Consider the following 18,897-nt stretch of genomic DNA (forward strand, 5'->3'; position numbering starts at 1 on the left):
AGGGTGGGAGGAGGGGGAGGGAAATGGGAGGCTGGGAGGAGGTGGAAACTTTTTTTTTCCTTTTCTCAATAAAAATAAAATAAAAAAAAAAGAGTTGATGGGTTGAGGAGATGACTCAGTTGTCTGAGTACTTGCTTCACATCATGAGGACCTGAGTTCATAAGCAATATCAAACTCCTCACCTGTTAGTGTACATAGCAACCCAAGCATTGTGAGGAGTTCATGGAATCAGGAAGATCCCTGGGTCTTGCTGGCCATCTAGCCTAGTCAAACCAGTGTGCTCCTGGTTTAGCGAGAGACCCTGACTCAAAAGAACAAAAGAACATAGTGAAGGGGCTGGAAAGCTGGCTTAGTGGTTTAAAAGAGCTTGCTTGCTCTTGCTGGGGAGCTGAGGTTGGTTCCCAGCTGTCATAATGGGTGGCTCACAACTCCAGCTTCAGGAGCTATGATGCCCTCTTCTGGCCTCCACAGGCGTTCCATTCACATGCAGATATCTGCATGTAGGCACACACATGCATACACATATCCACAAAGAAAAAATAATAAAAAGAGATACTTTCAAAAATTAGTTTTTTGGGCAGAGTGGATGGATGGGCAGTGGGCCGGGAGGGAAGGAAGGGGGCGGGAATAGAGGTAGGAGTGAAACTGTGGTTGGAATGTAAAATAAAATAAAAAAATTAGTTTGCATTGGGAATGTAAGCAGAGCACCCAAGAATTCAGTCTAAAATGTATGCACAGATGAGTGAATAAAGTAATGAATATGAGTATATGCAAATATATTCTACATAGGGGATATATGTACATATGTTTGATTATTTTAGTATAAAACGTAAAAGGATGTTAACATTGTGAAGAACACATTTTTCCTGTGAATGAATAGGCAAGTATAAAATTTAGTAAGCTAGAAAGGAACCGTGTAACATTAATTGATTTTGAAAATTGTAGGAAAGTGGTGATTTATTTTTTTCTTCTCAGACTAGATTTGTGTCCTATTTATAAACTAACAAGGCCCAAAGATATAAGAGCCTGATCATCCCCTTTCTACTGGAGTCCTTTAAACCTCCCCTTTTATTTTATGAATGGACAGAGATCAAATATTCTCCCCAAAGCAAATACTACAATAGGTATGAAATGTCAGATACTCTGATAGCCACAAAAAAAAAAAAAAAAATCAAGGACTTTTTCTTTTAGTACCAGGATGTCTATCTAGGATTTCAGTCTTGTTACAAGCTTATGTAACACAGAACTGTAAAAAAAAAAAAAAAAAAAAAAAAATCACAAGAGCAGCATGCTGGGAGACAGAGAAGCAGAAGCAGAAGGTCTGGCTGCTTCTCCTTACAGTACCACTTTCTACAGACCAATAATCCCCATTCCCAAGGTGCCAGAGCTCCAACACAGGGAGGAATGTTATGGCCATGCCAGGAATTCACAGAGCTATCTCCTCCTCCATCGTTACTGTCATCCAGGGACACCCTCCCCATGTCTCTGTCCAGCAGAGTCTCAAATCTTCAGTAATGAACAGAGAAGTAGATGTGCCTTATTCTTATTAGTGCAATTATTTCCCCCATGGTGTTATTGAAGCATAAGGAACAAATTAATTATATACATTAAACTACATAGTGTGATAATTTTACATATGTGTATGTTGTGAAATGGCTAGCACTGTCGGGTTCACTGATACAGCCTTCTCTTTCCATACTCCTTTTGGGTGAGTGCATGTGTTGGTTTCTGCTTTACTTCCTTATTGGACTATAAGTGAACAATAGCAGATTGTGATTAATAAGTCTTCACACTGCCATTGCAGCCTCGGGATTTATTCTTCTGTTGTTTTTCCACTGGTCTTTAGCTCAGGCTGGCCTGGAACTCATTTTGCAGTTGAAAATGACCCTGAAGGTCTCAGTTCTGTGGTTGCAGGCCTGTATGGCCATTCCTATTTTAAACAGTGCTTGGCATCAAGCCCTGAACAAGAGCTGGACCAACTGAACTGCATTCCCCAGTCCTCCTAATACCGTGTTTTCCATACTAGCATACATTTTGGCAGCCTCTTTGAGTTAGTCACATTCATTTTTTCCCTTATGACTCACCCAATACACAGTCACTGTCCTTCTAAACATCCATGCACCAGGGCTGACACTTGCAGATGTACAAACAGCCACACTAAAACATAGCCATCTGTCTCTAAAGTGGATTTTAGCTCTTGCGGACTAAGGAATAAGATACACATGCAGTTTTTCTTTTTTTTTATTTCCAAGTACATAGCGTAAAATTGCTAACCAATAAATATCTGTTAGAGTATGATGTTTAGTCTGTTAAAGTCACAAGTCTCGTACAAATGTAGAATGAGCACATAAAGGAATATCCAATTTATTGACAAGAGAAGCTAGAAGACAGAAAAGTTGTTCCAGAAAGAACTGAAGGAAAAATGAAATGTTACAAAACAATTTCAAGTAGATTGAAAAGAAGCAAATGTCTGCATTTCTTAAGATTGTCTGGAGAGACAGTATGTACATATGTTTACATACATTTATTTACAGATGCATACAGCTATATATGTGAAAGGGCACAATAAACAGGCAAATAATAGTTAGTACAGATATGCAGGAAGAGGCTCACTGTGCTCCTGTGGTCACAGAAGTTGAGAAGGACGCCAGTGCACTCTCTACAAACTAGAGAACCAGGGAAACTGATGCATCCCTGCCACCCAGAGCTCCGAGAACAGAGAAGCTGATGGAGTAACTCTTGAGCTGAAACTTGAGAATGGGCCACTGCCTCTGTAACTCTGCAAGCCCAAAGGTTTTTGAGCCTGAAAGCCTCTGGGCTAAGAACAGAAGGCAGGTGTCTCGTGCCCAAAGGAGGGGCAAGTACAACTCGTCTGATCCTTCCAGGGACTGCATGGTGTCTCCTCACATGGATGAGAATTGATCTGTCCCACTAAGAGACTGAAACACCAGTCTCTGCCAGAGACATCTTCACAGACATGATGCTTTCAACTATCCTTAGTCCTTAACCAAGTCAGGTTAACACTTGTAATTAACTATCATCGCATCTTAGGGGAGAACCAAACTCCACAGGGCAGATGTTCATAAGCTAACACATAGTTTCCTGGTATCTAAATCTAATCAGCTAGCAAACAGAAAGACTTGATCCGCAGAGACAGCTGGCTTGGTCTGGAAGACCGGATGATCATGAAGGGGATGCGTCACAAAGGATCCCTGATGCTACTGAAGGACACACTGTTCTTCCTTGAGATTTCTGAGATTTGTTTAGCTTTTCTTAACACTCTATTCATTCACTCCTGTTCCTGTCACAGTGGTTAACAGATTCCTCCTGCATTGTGCCATCCAGCTTTCCATGCAGATGTCAGAGAATGCCCCGTTATTTTCCTGAAGATGGAATCCAAGTTAGAACATATCTCATTCCCATAAATGAAATCCCATCCTGAAGGTCTGTTGAAGCTCAGGGGTGTTGACTGAAATTTCCTGAGAAGATATGAAAAACATCTGTTCACTACAGACAGCGCACTGATAACATCCCAAGGAAGGGGTCTACTCTGGTCTAACTTAATGAACCACTGAGTTTACTGGGGTTCCTGGAAGGTCTGTGGGTGAGAGGCCACTTACAGGAACATGGATGATCATTAGCAGTGATGATCTCAAAAGCCTAGCTGGATCCCTCAGCAGCTCACCTGAGCCCAGAGTCTCCTCACTGCAAATGATACACTTGGTATCACATCTGAGAGAGGCCTTACAAGTGTTGTAGGCTTCCAAGACTTCATGGGACTTTTGAGTTTTATTTACTTGTTGAGTCTCCTAAGCCTTTTCTTGCTCTCCAACCTGCTCCTCCATTTTCCGTGAAACAAGGACTTTTCTTGCATGTTCTTGGGTATCTTTTAAAGTATTTGAATCCTCTGTAAACCACATAAAATCCACCATGCACTGAACATGGATAAAATATTTTATTTCCAATGTTTAAGAGCAGAGTTGAATATTCTCAAGTGTCACACAAAAGGAGAAAGCACACAACATGTGAATATGTACCAACAGAGACAATGGTTGTCCAAAGCGAGATTGAGAACCCAGGAATCCTGTGTTCCAATTCCAAACAATACAAGTGTAATGAGTTCCATCAGGGACAAACTGATTTCTTAAAACATAAAAATAAAATTAAATAAAAATGGCACCACTAATGGAGCTGTTGAGTAAATCAAGTTCTGGCAAGCCAGCCCAGGAGCTAAGAATTGTCCAGTATCGCTAACTCATCACTGGAGGGGATTTGCTGAATGGATTTTGTTCTTTTACTTCCAAGGCCCCTCTAACCTTCATCTCATCTCACACAAGGGAAATGAAAAGCAGGAAAGAGCACTAATCACTCTTGAAAAGGCCTGGGAAGAGCACTAAGCTGAGGTCAGTGGCCATTCACTTAGGCGGCCAAGTCACTCCATGTAATTACAGCTTAGGGAGGATGTCTGTGTGTCACATGTCATGTGTTTGGTGGTAAGAAAGCTTCAGAGTTGGGGGATTAAGTTAGATGGGCTTTCACAAACACTGAGAGCAGGAAATTTAGCCACTGCTGGCCAAGTATCAAACTGCCAGATGTGATCTAGATCAGCGAGAGAATTTAAGTTATCTTGTGTGATTAAACACAAATAATCAAAGCGGTTTTATACCCGTAAGAGGAAAAATGTTCATGACTTTCTTTCCTGTAAAACAGAATTCCAAATAATTATGTTAAACATTATCCCTTGAAATTTTAAGTCTTTTTCTTTACTTTGAAATTTTTGTGTTTAGAAGTCCAGATTGTATACCTCTGCCATGACAATTTTTTTACATGGAGAATTTGGTTCTTTTACATCAATGTATGGTCAGCTTCCAAAGTTCATGGATGAGTGAAAAGGTTTCAAATTTTTTACTTTCTATTTTGGCACAGAATACAACTACACACATACACACAGACATCATAACACATTCTCATGTACCACACAACATATACAAAACCAGACACACAGAATACACACTCACATACACACTACGTACACACATACACACACAAACACACACACACACACACCAGACATGGCACATACACCAGACCATAACACACACATACACACACACACACACATCATAACACATTCTCATGTACCACACAACATATACAAAACCAGACACACAGAATACACACTCACATACACACTACGTACACACATACACACACAAACACACACACACACCAGACATGGCACATACACCAGACCATAAAACACACATCGCACACCAAACACACACACACACAGCACTACACCACACCACACCACACACATATATGTACACACTACCTTCTTTGGGCAACACTAGTCACTAAGGTTCCATGAAGGTCTTTGGAAGTTACTTTTTATTTTGAGTCATTTGATTATGAGGAGATGAGACCAGAAAAAATTTGGGAAGCAGAGTTCTTCAGTGTGATTAGCCTCAGATGTTAGGTAAGAACACCGAGGACCCATAATGGTAGTGCCACCATGTCCGCTTGCTTAATGTCAGCTCCAGGCTACCATATAGACTGCGTGAGGCTGCGTGATGTGGATTTAATGTGTTTAAAACAGGTTCAGAGCTAGGGGTGGAATTCTATTGGTAGATTGTTGTAACATGCAGAAAGGCCAGTGTTCATTTCTCAGCACTGGGTAAAGGAGGTGTGGCAGTGTGCCAGGATTTCTAACACAAGAATGGAGGTGGAAGCTAGAGGAACGGAAGTTCTAGGTTATCCTCAGCAACGCAGGCAGTTCGGCTAGCGATCCTTCCTCAACAACTAACAAACCAGAGAAGAATAGTCTCAATTAGACTTACAGAAATTGGCCAAACCGTTTCCTCTTCTTGTGTTCATTTCCTTTCATATCCATAAATGCACTGCCTATGTTTACCAGTTGATAGCTTTTAACTTAAATGTTGTGATATAAAGTACAAAAGGGAAAAATTGTTAAACACAATTGTTTGTCTAGTGGTTGATAATTGACTATTTGTTACTATCAGAAAACAGAGACAGTCCTGAGCCTTCAAAATGCCACGAAGTGCAAAGAGAACCCTTACTTCCCTCCTCAGGAAAACACACAGCACCTGTTATTAATGTTAGTTCCATGACTACACAAAAATATCTCACAGATGCAACCTAATGTTTGTTGTAGCAAGCAATGTTTTTGTGACATTATAATATATGTACATATGTGTCCTCCTTTCCCCATCATGTGTGTGTGTGCGTGCATGTGGTGTGTGTGTGTGTTCATTCTGGGACATAAACTTATGATTTTATGCATACACTCTGGGCTCATCTATACCTAAGCACTGTTTGTGCAATATTTATTGTTGTTATATGTGTGGGAATGTTTTCCCAGTGTGAAAATAAAATATATTTCCCTATATAAACAAAATCTTCAACTCAGCCAGGCCTGTGCAGAGAGACAGACCAGTAGGGTCCCGTCATCTTCCTGACAGCAGTGTTCTTAAGTTAATAAATCCACTAAAATTCATTTAAATACAGCAGTGCTCTCTAGGCATGAAAGAAAGTTAATACATCTTGTTAGGATTGTGTTTTTTGTGACTGTGTGTGCATATATACACTTGTATGCCCAAGCAATGCATTTGGAGGCCATAAAGCAACCTTGGGTGTCATTCCTCAAGGACCATCCTCCTTATCTATTAAGACAGGGTCTCTCACTGAACTGGAACTTACCAATTTGGCTTGCCAGACAAACCCTGAGAATTTTCCTGTCTCCACCTCCCCAGTTCTTGGGTTATAACTTTGCATCATCATTCCCTGCTAATTTAAATGAGCATTCTAGGAATCAACTATCATGCTTATACAGCAAGTTCTCCAACTACTGAGCTATCATCCAAGTCTTCATCATAGTATTTACATGGGAGAGGTGTGGATTATTTGTCCCAAGCCCTGAAAGTAAAATGTAACCCTTTTAAAAACAACAACAAAGCAAATAAACAAACAAACAAAAACAGACTTACCTTCAGCACTGGCCTATAAAAGAAATTACACAAAGAAAACTATGTAATGTACTGTGCACCAGCATGTAAAAATTGTTGGTAATGGGCTGCAGGTTTAAGTATAATGTCAAATGACTAAGGTTTCACATCCCCTCTTTCCTCCCAAATGTGTTAGAGGACGAATCACTTTTCTTATACCTGCACCAAACCAGGAATGCTGTCTTACTGTGTTGTTAAATCTTCTACAGGGTTTTACTTATGGATGGAACTCAATAATTATAAATAAATAAGATAAGTTATAAATAATTCACTAAAATCCACCAAAAGTTCTTTAGGCCTGAGAAGGGGATACCAGTTAGTATAGTGAATTACCAAATTAACATGGAGCTAAGCACTCATTAAATGAGAAAAATTCTAGACCAACTGTGTTTGATAGAAACTTCTACAAATTCAGAAATGGCAGATTGTGTCATACAGTACAGTAGTCAGTCACTATATAAAGCAACCGTGTATTGTGGCGGGGAGATAGATTATTTGATAAAGTGTTTGCTTTTCAAGCTCGAGACCATATTTTGTTCTTAGAGCACAATAAAAAGCTGAGTATGTTAGAACAGAAAGGTAATCCTAGAACTGAGGAGGTGGGGACAGAAGAAACCCTTGAATTTGCAGGCTCCCCAGCCTAGACAAACCAATGAGAGACCCTGTTCCCAAAGCAAAGTGGACAGTTCCTGAGAAATGATGGGCAAGGTTGACAACTGATCTCCATACAGGTGTGTGTATGTGTGCCTGTAAACACACACACACACACACACACACACACACACAAAGGACAGGGGGGAGCAGACAGAGAGAGAGGGGGAGGAGGCAGAGAGAATGAGAGAGAAACAGAGAGAGAGAGATTGAGCATTGAGATATAGCTGGTTTCATCAAGGAAGTCTAGTCAGTTTTATTTCATTTAAATTTAAGTGTCCAATATCATACTGAGCTGTTAATCAGTCTTCGCACTTTTGTATGCATGAGCACCCCCTGCATTTCTATCCATGATTGGCTGTTTATGTGCGTACGAAGCAATTCTGGGTCAAAGTGGGCAAATATGAGGCTTTCTTACTTAGAACTAAACTTGAAATCTTTTGAGCCTCCGTGAATTCCTAATGGCTTCATCATGACACATGTAACTTCTGACCTGTGAAATAGACAGGCAGACATTCCCTGTCTACCATGACCTTAATGGCTTCATTCTTCCAAAGATGAAAAGCCTTGGTTTGGGGTGGGAGGCAGACTGCCCTTTGGGGTAATACATTTCCTGGGAGAGGCATTAATACTGTAGATAGACAGCAGCGTGGTGGAGCTCTGAGAGACTTCAGGCTCACATGGCAAACTAGGGGTCCCTTCTTCCAGGTTTCAGAGGAAGGGATGTGTGTCCTGCTATGAGGTTGATGTGTATTCCACAGCACAACCTGCAGCCAGACTGTCCCTGACTCTGAGGCAGCAAGAAGTGAGGGGTCCTGCATGATAGGGAGAGAGCATACAAGTCTGAGGGTGCGGGAAAGATGGGCACATCTAGAAAAGGTGCTCATTACACTCTCTGCCCTCTGATGTCCACAGGTCCAGCAGTCGAACCCTGTAAATGCCCTGAAGAAAGGGAGACTTAAATTTGAATGCCTCTTAAGGGTCTGTATCCTGATACCTGGAGAGTCTGCCAAAGACTACAGATTCACAGACAGGCTATGTATAGCTTTTGACCTTTTCTTCCAAGCTTCTGCGTGTGGGCATGGCCCGATTAGCGCCTAACTATTCAGTGAAGGACACCATAGCCAAGCTGCCTGAGCCACAAGTGCTTCAATATTTCACAAACAGGCGCAGGTGAGCAGTGGCATCCACACAGGCTCACGGAGCCTGCTTGTGTCCATGTCTCTCACACTTCACCATTTCACTATTTAGTCACAAGCCAGAATGGTAGAAACCATCACAACATTCCTTCCAAAAAGGAGAGCATGTGAAAGAGATTTGTGAGGATCCTTCCCGAGAAATGTAGTGGGGTAAGGATGGAGGAGCCAGAAGAAACACGCATGGCAGGAGGAAGATCTAGATCACAAAAGATTCCATAAAAATCAGTTATGCAGTGAGACAGCCAGGGCTACACTGTGGAAGTTACATTATTCCACAATGGCCTGAGGTGTGCAGGAGGCAAGCAGGCTTCTTTTTAGACTAAACAAGTCTATGAACAGTTGTGCTGGCTAATTTTATATTAATCTGATACAAGCTAGAGTCTTTAGAGGGGAGGGAGCAAGCCTCGAGTGAAAAAATGAGTCCATAGACTGGACTGTAAGCAAGCATGTAGGACAATTTTCTAATTGATGTGGGTAGCCCAGCTCACTGTGGGTGTGTCACCCCTATGTTGATGTCCCTGGGCTCCCTAAGAAAGCAAGCTGAGCAAGTCGTGGAGAGCAAGCCAGTAAGCAGATCTCACCCACGGCCTCTGCATCAGCTCCTGCCCCCAGGTTCCTGCTCGGCTTGAGTCCCAGCCCTCACTGCTTTTGAAGATGGAGAGTTATAAGAAATTGAGTGAAATAAACCCTTTCCCACCCAAGTTGGGTTGGGCCATGGTTTTTGATCACCACATTTATTTTTATTTTAAGCAATAGCTTTATTCTAATTTTAATCTACAGTCTTATTTCTGTACATATACCTTCGTTTGTGTCTGTGTGCATATGTGTCCCTTATCTGTAGAGGCCAAAACAGGGCATCAGATACCAAGGACCTGGATTAGTGGTGAGCTGCCTGACGGAGGTGTTAGGAACCCACCTTGAGTCCTCCAAAAGGTCCACTAAGTGGACCATCTTTCCAACCCGATCCTACAGGATTTGTGTCTTTTAAGACAACACATTGGGTATTTGGTGAAGCTTCTACTTGGCTTACCTCTGGAGCTTTGTTACCCCTTAAACTGGAAGTGTTGCCCATCGGTGATTGTCAGCTGCAATATCCCGTCATCCTACACCTGTCTGGTAACACAAGAAGCACGCATGTTACAGCCAACATTATCGCAGACGTAAGGGGTCTTTGCTCTCACCAAAGCCTCTTTCATGTGGATGAGACTAATCGAAAGAGAAGAGTAGATGCCCTTCTGAATGTGAGGTATAATTTTATTACTTAGACACATGTGAGCATAATTTTATTACTTGTAAACACATGGCTGAGTATTAAATATTCAGAGAAGAAACTCTCATGTGTAATATACACATGTTGATGTGTATGTCAAAGGACAACTTCAGGTATTATTCTTCAGACTCCACCTGCTTGTTTTTTTGTTTGTTTGTTTTTGTTTGTTTTCTGGAGACAGGCTTTCTCAATGACTTGAAGCTTACCAAGCTGGCCTGCAAGTGAGCCTTGGTGATATACCTGTCTCCTCCTCCCCGTCTGGGACTGCAGCTGTGCACCAATTTCTCTGCATTTAAATATGGGTGCAGGGGTTGGAACACAGGTGTCTATGTTTGCAAGACAAGTGTTTTACCGAGTGAGCCATTTTACCAGTCCAAGGCTTCTGTTTATACTTATTACTGTGCTTGACTCATTAAGTGCTTTGTCCATGAAACAATTTTGAATCTTGGCTTACAGGGCTAACACGTGTGTCATAACTGAGGCTGCAACTCATCCTCCCTGCTAGCTCCTGGTGCATTCAATGAAAATCGTTTTTGTTTATAGGGATTAGTGTGATGTGTGGGAAGACACAGGTCTGGGAAACATGTCCCTTGTGAAATTTGTTGTAGGGATTAAACGATGGTCAAGAGCTGGTGGGATGGCTCAGTTGGTAGAGTGCTTATTGTGGAAGCACAAAGCCTTGGGTTAGGATTCTTGGCATCCTGTAAGAGCCAGGCATGGATGTGCACCTCTGCCATCCCAGCAATGGCAAGGAGGAGAAAAGCTATACGTGGCTTTCACTAGGCTAGTGTAGTTGAATTGGTAAGCTCCACTGTTTGAGATTGCTTTCTGTTGCTATGGTAAAAAAACCACTCTGATCAAAGTTATTCTGTTGAGGTTTCATTTGGCTTACACTTCCAAATCACTTCTATCTTTGAGGGAAGTCAGGGCAGGCACTCAACTAGGAAACTGAAGGCAGAAATCATAGCCCATGCTGGTTTAATTACAAGCCTCAATTTTGTGGTTTCTGATCAAATCCAGGATCACCTGTCCAGGTAAGGGTATTGCCCACAGTGAACCTGGCCCTCCAACTCAATTAATAATCAAGATAACTCCATATGGGCTTTTCTAAGCAATCTCTCAATTGATTGAGAGTGTAGATGACTCTAGGCTATGCCAAATTTAAGCTAACTAGGAATCCGGGTACAGGGAGAGAGAGTCTGAAAAATAATATCAAGAGCAATACGGAAAGACATTCAACACTAGCTTCTGACTTTCACACATGTACACAAGCATCCAAATACATACAGGCACATATGTGAACATAGAAATGCACCATACACACACACAAAATGAAGCAAAATAAGCCAAACTGTGTGCTTAAAACATATGAGGTGTAAAAGTATTGTATGTCCTAACTGATGACTGCAGCTGATCTTCTGCAGATGGAGTCTATTTTGGAATATGTGCTATTCAACATCTCTGAAAAGAATCCATGCTGTGCCGTTTCAAAGGTGTGGGGTCCATCAATTCTTATTTCCATTTCTGAGGTGGAAATGGAAATAGGCAGAAACGGAGGGAGTTATTGTTCTGCATCCCACCCAGTCTCTCTCGCAGCCTGTGTCTTGCATTCAAGGTGGCAATCAGCATTGTGACACGGGAAGCTGAAGCAAAGAGTTACAAGGGTGCAGAGTCACAGCTTCTTTGTCTTATTTAATGTTTGATTGTAATTCTATAGGCAAGTCTTTTATACTTGCTTCTGATTTTAGTCACTGTTAAAACCACGAGGCATAAACCTGAAGACAGAAGAACTGAGTTAACGTCTCCGCTAGGCCAGCTGTCAGGAAGGTTAATATTCCCTGACACACAGAAATTAAAATAGCATTTCTAGGAGCTTGGAGCTATGCCTTGGTTAGGGTTTCTTTTGTCATGAAGAGACACCATGACCACAGGAACTCTTTTATAAAGAAAAACAATTGATTGGAGCTGGCTTACAGTTTTAGAGATTTAGTCCATTATCATGGCAGAACATGTCAGTGGGCAGACAGACATGGGTGCTGGAGACGGAACTGAGAGTTCTACATCTTGATCCACAGGGAACAGAAGTGAACTGTGTCTCACTGAGCATAGCTCGAACAATGAAGACCTCAAAGCCCACCCCCACAGTGGCATACTTCTTCCAATGAGGCCACACCTCCACCAACAGGGCCACACTGCCTATTAGTGCAACTTCCTATGAAGGCCATTTTCTTTCAAACCACCACAGGATAGTATAGCAGGTAATAACACCTGCTGCCAAGCCTCAGGGCCTGAGTTCAATCTCTGCGCTCTACATGACGGAAGGACAGATAGAGTCAGCTCCCACAAGCTCTCCTCTGACTCACAAATGGCACCATGGGATACACCACCAACACACACACACATGTACACATGCACACATGTACACACTAATATAGCAAATTATGTTCCAAATGAAATACGGCTGCTGATTTTCGGGAAAACCCAGAGGGACACTGGGGAGAGGGTGAAGTGTGATTCACTGCTCAGGTGGGAGCAGGCTGATGAGCGAGAGAACTGCTGGTGCTTTGGAGTAAAGAATTCTGGGGCTGAAAACGGGATGTCAGCGCTGGAGTCCCTGCTTAGTCAGTTATAGGCTGCACGAAGTTGGATAAGCTGCCCGAGTTCCCTGGCAATGCCGCTGAGTAGAATTTGGAGAAGTCCTCTACCTTAGCCTTGGAAGCAGATCAGGGTACTGAACTCGGCTTCTACTTTCAGCACTAACATCTAGTTGCACCACATTTTCTGAAAAACAAAACAACAAAAACAAAAGCACTGGGCTAGAGAGATGGCTCAGGAGTTAAGAGCATTGCCTGCTCTTCCAAAGGTCCTGAGTTCAATTCCCAGCAACCACATGGTGGCTCACAACCATCTGTAAAGAGGTCTGGTGCCCTCTTCTGGCCTGAAGGCCATACACACAGACAGAATATTGTATACATAATAAGTAAGTAAATATTTTTTTTTTAAAAAAGCACTGAAATTAGCAGTGTAGGGGAGGGACTCAGATATTGCTGAACTGGTAATTAGCTAATATGCTCTAAGCCCTGGTTAGAGTCCCAACATTACACCTGTGTCCTGTGTGTGTGTATGCATGTGTACATTCATGTATGTGTGTGTAAATATATATGTATATGTGTATACATACATATACATATATCACATGTAAGATGTCAATAGTCCAGTATGCAGTGAGTAAGGGTTATAGGTTGTTAGAAATGAAATCAGAGATAGTCTTAAGATCATCTCTGGTTTTATGTTTGGGAAAGAATGGCTGAATTATGAATATTGTACATATTTATGGTGAGATAATTTATTTTTCATTTCCAAGTTAAAAGACAGATCATCAGCTAAAGGTAGTTACTTTTAAGGCTAACATTCTGAGGTAAGCCCTTAGAGAACTACATGATGGAAGAAGAAAGCGAAATCCCCAAAATTATCCTCAAACTTTCACATGCATACCTTAGCAGACATATATTCAAAGATGGGCAAATACACACAACCACACACACCAAAAAAAAAACAAATAAAAAAATAGATAAATAAAGGTTTTTAAACTTTCTTGAAATTGAAATTTCTTTTAAGTGCTTCTAAGTGTAGGTTGCAGGACTGACAGCAGCCCTCATATTCAGAAATCACAGAGTCACCAGCTGTGCTATGGACAACGCTATCACAGTTGACACCTGACTTCATGCTCACTCAATTTTGATGTAATTCAGAATCGGGAATCGGTGAGCACATAGTTTGCCTTAGAAAGCCTATCCATTTTTTGAAATCGCCCTTTTTATTCCAAAACACATTTACTGTTTGGCTAGCAAAGAAAGCGTTTGCTGGGACAACCAAAGGAGCTCCGAGGGTCTGCCTAGTAGCTGTAATGTGTGTGGAGGGGCATCTTCAATACTGGGGAGAAAGGACTGGACAATTATCAGTCAGAGAGTGGTCTTTCATGCTAAGTGCTCAAGCTGCGACTGGAAGGTTCAGAACATGCCTACTTGATCTGTATGAATGCCCACAGTAACTGCTCCATACTGGTTCATATTCAGAAGGGTTAAGAAACTGAGGTGGGGTTTTCTCCCATTCCTAATCCAAATAAAAGAAAAATGTGATTTTCTTCAGAAGTGTTTGAGAAAGTCTTCATCTTAAGTCAAACCCCCTGGACTTTCAGTTTTGACTTTGATTTATTTTATTTTTTTATTGGTTTTTACAAAGGTATACACTTATTGCTACTTTTTTCTTTTTTTCATGTGTATGCGTTGTATGCTTGAATGTGTGCATGTGTGTCTGCATGTGTGTGGGAAGATACATGTTTGTCTATGCAGCTGTGCAAGTTGAGGAGCAAGGCTCTGTTGCTTGGATATCTTGTTCAGTTACTCTCTCCACCTTTTATACAAATGCAGTATCTCTCACCTAAATCAAGTGCTCACGGACCCTGCTAGTCTAGCTTGCCTGTTTGCTTGCAGAACCTTCTGTCTCTGCTTCTTGTGCACTGAGATTCCAATTAAGCCAGCACACCTGCCTAGGATTTACATGAGTACTGGGACCCAACCTCAGGTCTTACACTGCAAGCCCTTTACTTGTTGAGCCATGGCCATAGACCTGCTTTCTTCTATTTTAATGTAACTTTATCTTAGACGTAAATATTTATATAAATGAAAAAGTCTAAAGCGTGATCAAGAAGTTAGGTTGGGGGGCTGGAGAGATGGCTCAGTGGTTAAGGGCACTGGCTGCTCTTCCAGAGGTCCTGAGTTCAATTCCCAGCAACCACATGGTGGCTCACAACCATCTGTAATGAGATCTGGCGCCCTCCTCTGGCATGTGGGCATATATGGAGGCAGAATGTTGTATACATAATAAATAAATAAATCTTTAAAAAAAAAAGTTAGGTTGGGGATTGTCGGCAATGAAAAGCAAATTATGAAAACTTGAGCATTTTCATTCCAAACTAGCAAGCATCACTCAAAAGGGTCAAAGTCCCACATTATTCTGCCCACGCTTAAATTTCTGTGTGTATAGTTTTACACATTTATATTTCCCCATATATCATTTATAATAAGTTTATTTAACAGATATTTAACAGAAGGAAATGCTATATGAAAAACCACAATCATACAAATCAACCTTTATTTAACTAGCCAGAAACTATGGTTCCAGCAATACCTAAACCTTGTTCACTGTGTCTGTCATGGGAAGGTGAGAACAGAGGCAGAGGGAAGTTGGAAATTCACTTACAGCTTTCATTCTGGAGAACTAGGTCTTGTGGCTATAGTAGTGACAATATGGAAAGTTAAAGAATGCAGTTACCCCATATTACTCCCACACACACACATGCAGCCCTCTTACTACAGAAAAGGGGAAGTATCAGTGTACCTCAGGACCTAGCTTGTTGGTGTCATACCCAACACTCAGAACACATTTCAGAGTAGATGACAATCACATGCCTTTCTTCTTCCTTGCTTTGAATTTTATTATTAATAATAATAAGAAGAAATAAAATTTTGATAATAATAAGTAGAATAAATAAATTTAATAATAAAAATAAAAATCTTATTAATAATAAGAAATAAAAAGAAGCTTATCAAACAAGACTATTAGAGACTATGTGATGCTAAATACAGTGCTCACAGCCTACATATGTCTTAAGATCAGGAGGGGCTCTGCCATACTTCCCCAGCTCCAGTATCTACAGATTTTGTCACACACAGCCCTGTGCAGTGAGCGTTAGGATAAAGAAAATCCCTGAGCTGCCAACCGCAGTGTGAGTGAATGGTTTTTCACTAAGTGGAAGAGAAGCTAGAGCATCATGGGACGAGCACATAAGCTGAAGGAAAAGTTGAATCTGTTGCTCATTCCTTTAAGCTTAGTAGACCTCTCACCTCATGTTCTGAGCAAAACTGTTGATTTTCCCCACATACCTGCCCAACTCGAGAGACTCTGTGATGCCTCTCACCCCAGGTTCCAGAGAACTTGAGAATTCAGCATTCAGTAAAAGTTTATATTGATTTATTTTTCCTACTTGAGATGGAAGCAAAAACTTAAGCCGAGTCTCCCAGTTCCATGAGAATGAATATTTGTCATCGACAAAGTCCAAATGTCATAAATAGTCTGGAAGCCACACAGCTGTTGAAAAGTCCCTGTATGTCTAGGTGCGGGGAACCACATGTGAAATGCGCCATGCTTCCACATGTACTGAGATTGTGTTTTTCCGTTTCATTTTCTGTTCCCTATGCACCAGTGACTGCCTGTCTGCTTCCCAGCCTTTCCAGGCATGGTATCCGGGCCTGAGGATTCAGCTTCACTGTCTGACACCTCCTAAGACAGCCTGTCCCCTGTGCCTCTGATGCAGCTTCTGTCTTCTTCCTCGCTGGCTTTCACCAAACTCTTCTTTCCCTTTCACCCAGCATTCTCCTTGTGAGAAATAAAGGTTGAGTAAATGATGTCATGTAAAGGCCAACCAAAGCCTTCTGAGACCTGAAGCGCGGGTCCCCTGGTAGGTTCCTAGGAAAAATTTAGAGGAAAGAAAGGCTTGAGAAGGGAACGGAAGAAGGGAGGAGACACTGAAAACACTGTATCCGCAGTGAACCTGGAGCCCAGAGCTGCAGGACAGGAATCGGGGTCTGAAAGAACTAGGAGTTTAAGTTCAGAGGCAGGGAACAGTGGTGCTTTAGTTGAACACGCTTTCATTGATCTTTAACATACGAAATGGAGGCTTTCAAGGCATCATTACCATTCTCTCTTTTATGCTATTCCAGGAACTGGTGGTTGGTCCCCAGCAGATTCCAATGCCCAACAGTGGCTCCAGATGGACCTGGGCAACAGAGTGGAGATTACAGCAGTGGCCACGCAGGGAAGATACGGGAGCTCTGACTGGGTGACAAGCTATCGCCTGATGTTCAGCGACACGGGGCACAACTGGCAACAGTACAAGCAAGAAGACAACATATGGGTAGGAAATGCTTTCGTCTTCTAGTGCACAAATATGAGATGTGCTGATGCTAACCAGTGTTTCTGGCAGCTTGTTGTATCCAGACTGTGGAGGCTTGATCACTGTCCTGTACCCATTCAGAAATAATGAAATCACGTCTAGCCCTGGTTCCAGTGTAACTCTCTCCCAAGGGAAATCAGAGTGTCAGCTGGAGAGAGTTCAGTGTGCTCCTCCCGTTCTTGTGATTTTGAGAGCTTTGTGACAGAATCTGTTCTCATCTATAAGAGTAGGGATACACGCTGACAAAATCTGAGTGTCAGTAAGACTGCATCATTAGCTGCCTTCTTTTCTTTGGCTCATGGTACTGTGGGAGAAATGCACCAATGACAGCAATGAAACTGAGAAAGGGTTTATTTTGACTTACAGTTCAAATTTACAATCCATCATGGCAGGGATGTAAGTCATGGTACCAGAAGCTTAGTCATGTGGCAGCCATAACTAGAAGGAGAAACAAAGGCTTTGCTGGTGCTCGGCTCACTTTCTCCACTACAGTGCAGTTCAGGCTCCTAGCCAGGGAATGCTGCAACCCACAATGGGAAGACATTCCCATGCCAATTCGCACCATCAAGATAGTTCCCTACAGACGTGCTCAGAGGCTTATCTCTCAGCTGCTCTAGATTCTGTCAAATCGAAAATTAACACTCACCATCATATCGGTTAGAGGGTTATATCTACTTGTTTGTTTAAATGTATCAGACACTTTATATAACTTGCCGAAATAACTGAACTGTCACTTGTTCAAGGTTGCTAAGTGTGGAATTTGGTCTGAAGAATCTGTACTTTTATCTCACTGTGTTGAACAGTCACCATTCAAGGTTCTAAAAAAAAATCAAATATAGGGAAAAAATGGCAAAGTTTAGATTTATCCTGGCACTGTAATTATCAGTTTGGGAGTAACACATTTGCTCTAAGTTACAAAACAGAGCTTTCTTTCCTGCTGCAGCCCACACTGTGTGACCTTCATGTCAACAAAAGCTTGTCCGAAAATCATTAGGAAAAGAAAGCAGGGAAAGAGGCACAGGGTTATGCTAACTGGATAGGTTATGTTACCTGTCTCTCGAGGCTAGAGTTTGAGGCTTATGAAGATGGTTTGGTAGGCACCGTGCTTACAGTCAAAGGGTGGAGTTAAGATCCCCAAAACCCACAAAAAAGCCAGATAGGTGTGATGGCATCCTTAGAGTTCCCCAAAGCATGCTGGCTAGCCAGCCTTGCCTGAAAGACAATATACACTGCCTAAATAGATAAAGAATGACAGAGAAACATACTGAAAGTCAGCCTCAGGCCTCTGCACATACAGGCACACATGCATGAACATACATGCGTACATAAATATATATACATATCAAAAAGTCATGCTTTGTATAAAATAGCATGTAAACAAATGTTTCTTTTACTTTAGAAGAAAAACCTCATCATTTTTCTAAAGGACCATTAAATGTGAAGACATAGTGAAAGCTAATGTGTTCTTGCCCTCACAGAACCTCCTTGTCTGCAACCGTGACTTCAGTTACTCCATCCTCCAATGTCAGCCCAACCTTGTTGAAAAGAATGTGTTTTGCCTGCATTAGTATTTGTTGCCTCTCGTACTCTCTGGGTCTCTAATTGAGGCTTGGGATAAAGTAAGCATTCTGATTAGTTATTAAGCAGAATATTGAACATCATCTCTTATGATATCAGTTGCAATATTCTCACAGGGCAAGGCTTTTCGTTTTCAAAATTCTCTTCGGAGGCTCTTCT

The 18,897-nt window shown here is 41.7% G+C and overlaps 1 protein-coding gene across 1 annotated transcript in view; it reads left to right on the forward strand.

Annotated features, from left to right (window-relative positions):
- Positions 1–18,897, forward strand: part of Cntnap5 (contactin associated protein like 5) — a 964,727-nt gene that overhangs the window by 202,954 nt on the left and 742,876 nt on the right. The window contains exon 3 of the mRNA XM_013346685.2: positions 16,928–17,121. Within this exon, the coding sequence (XP_013202139.1) occupies positions 16,928–17,121 (194 nt within the window). The remainder of the gene's footprint in view (positions 1–16,927; positions 17,122–18,897) is intronic.

This window comes from Microtus ochrogaster, chromosome 6 (assembly GCF_000317375.1).
Source record: "Microtus ochrogaster isolate Prairie Vole_2 chromosome 6, MicOch1.0, whole genome shotgun sequence".
NCBI classification, from domain to species: domain Eukaryota; kingdom Metazoa; phylum Chordata; class Mammalia; order Rodentia; family Cricetidae; genus Microtus; species Microtus ochrogaster.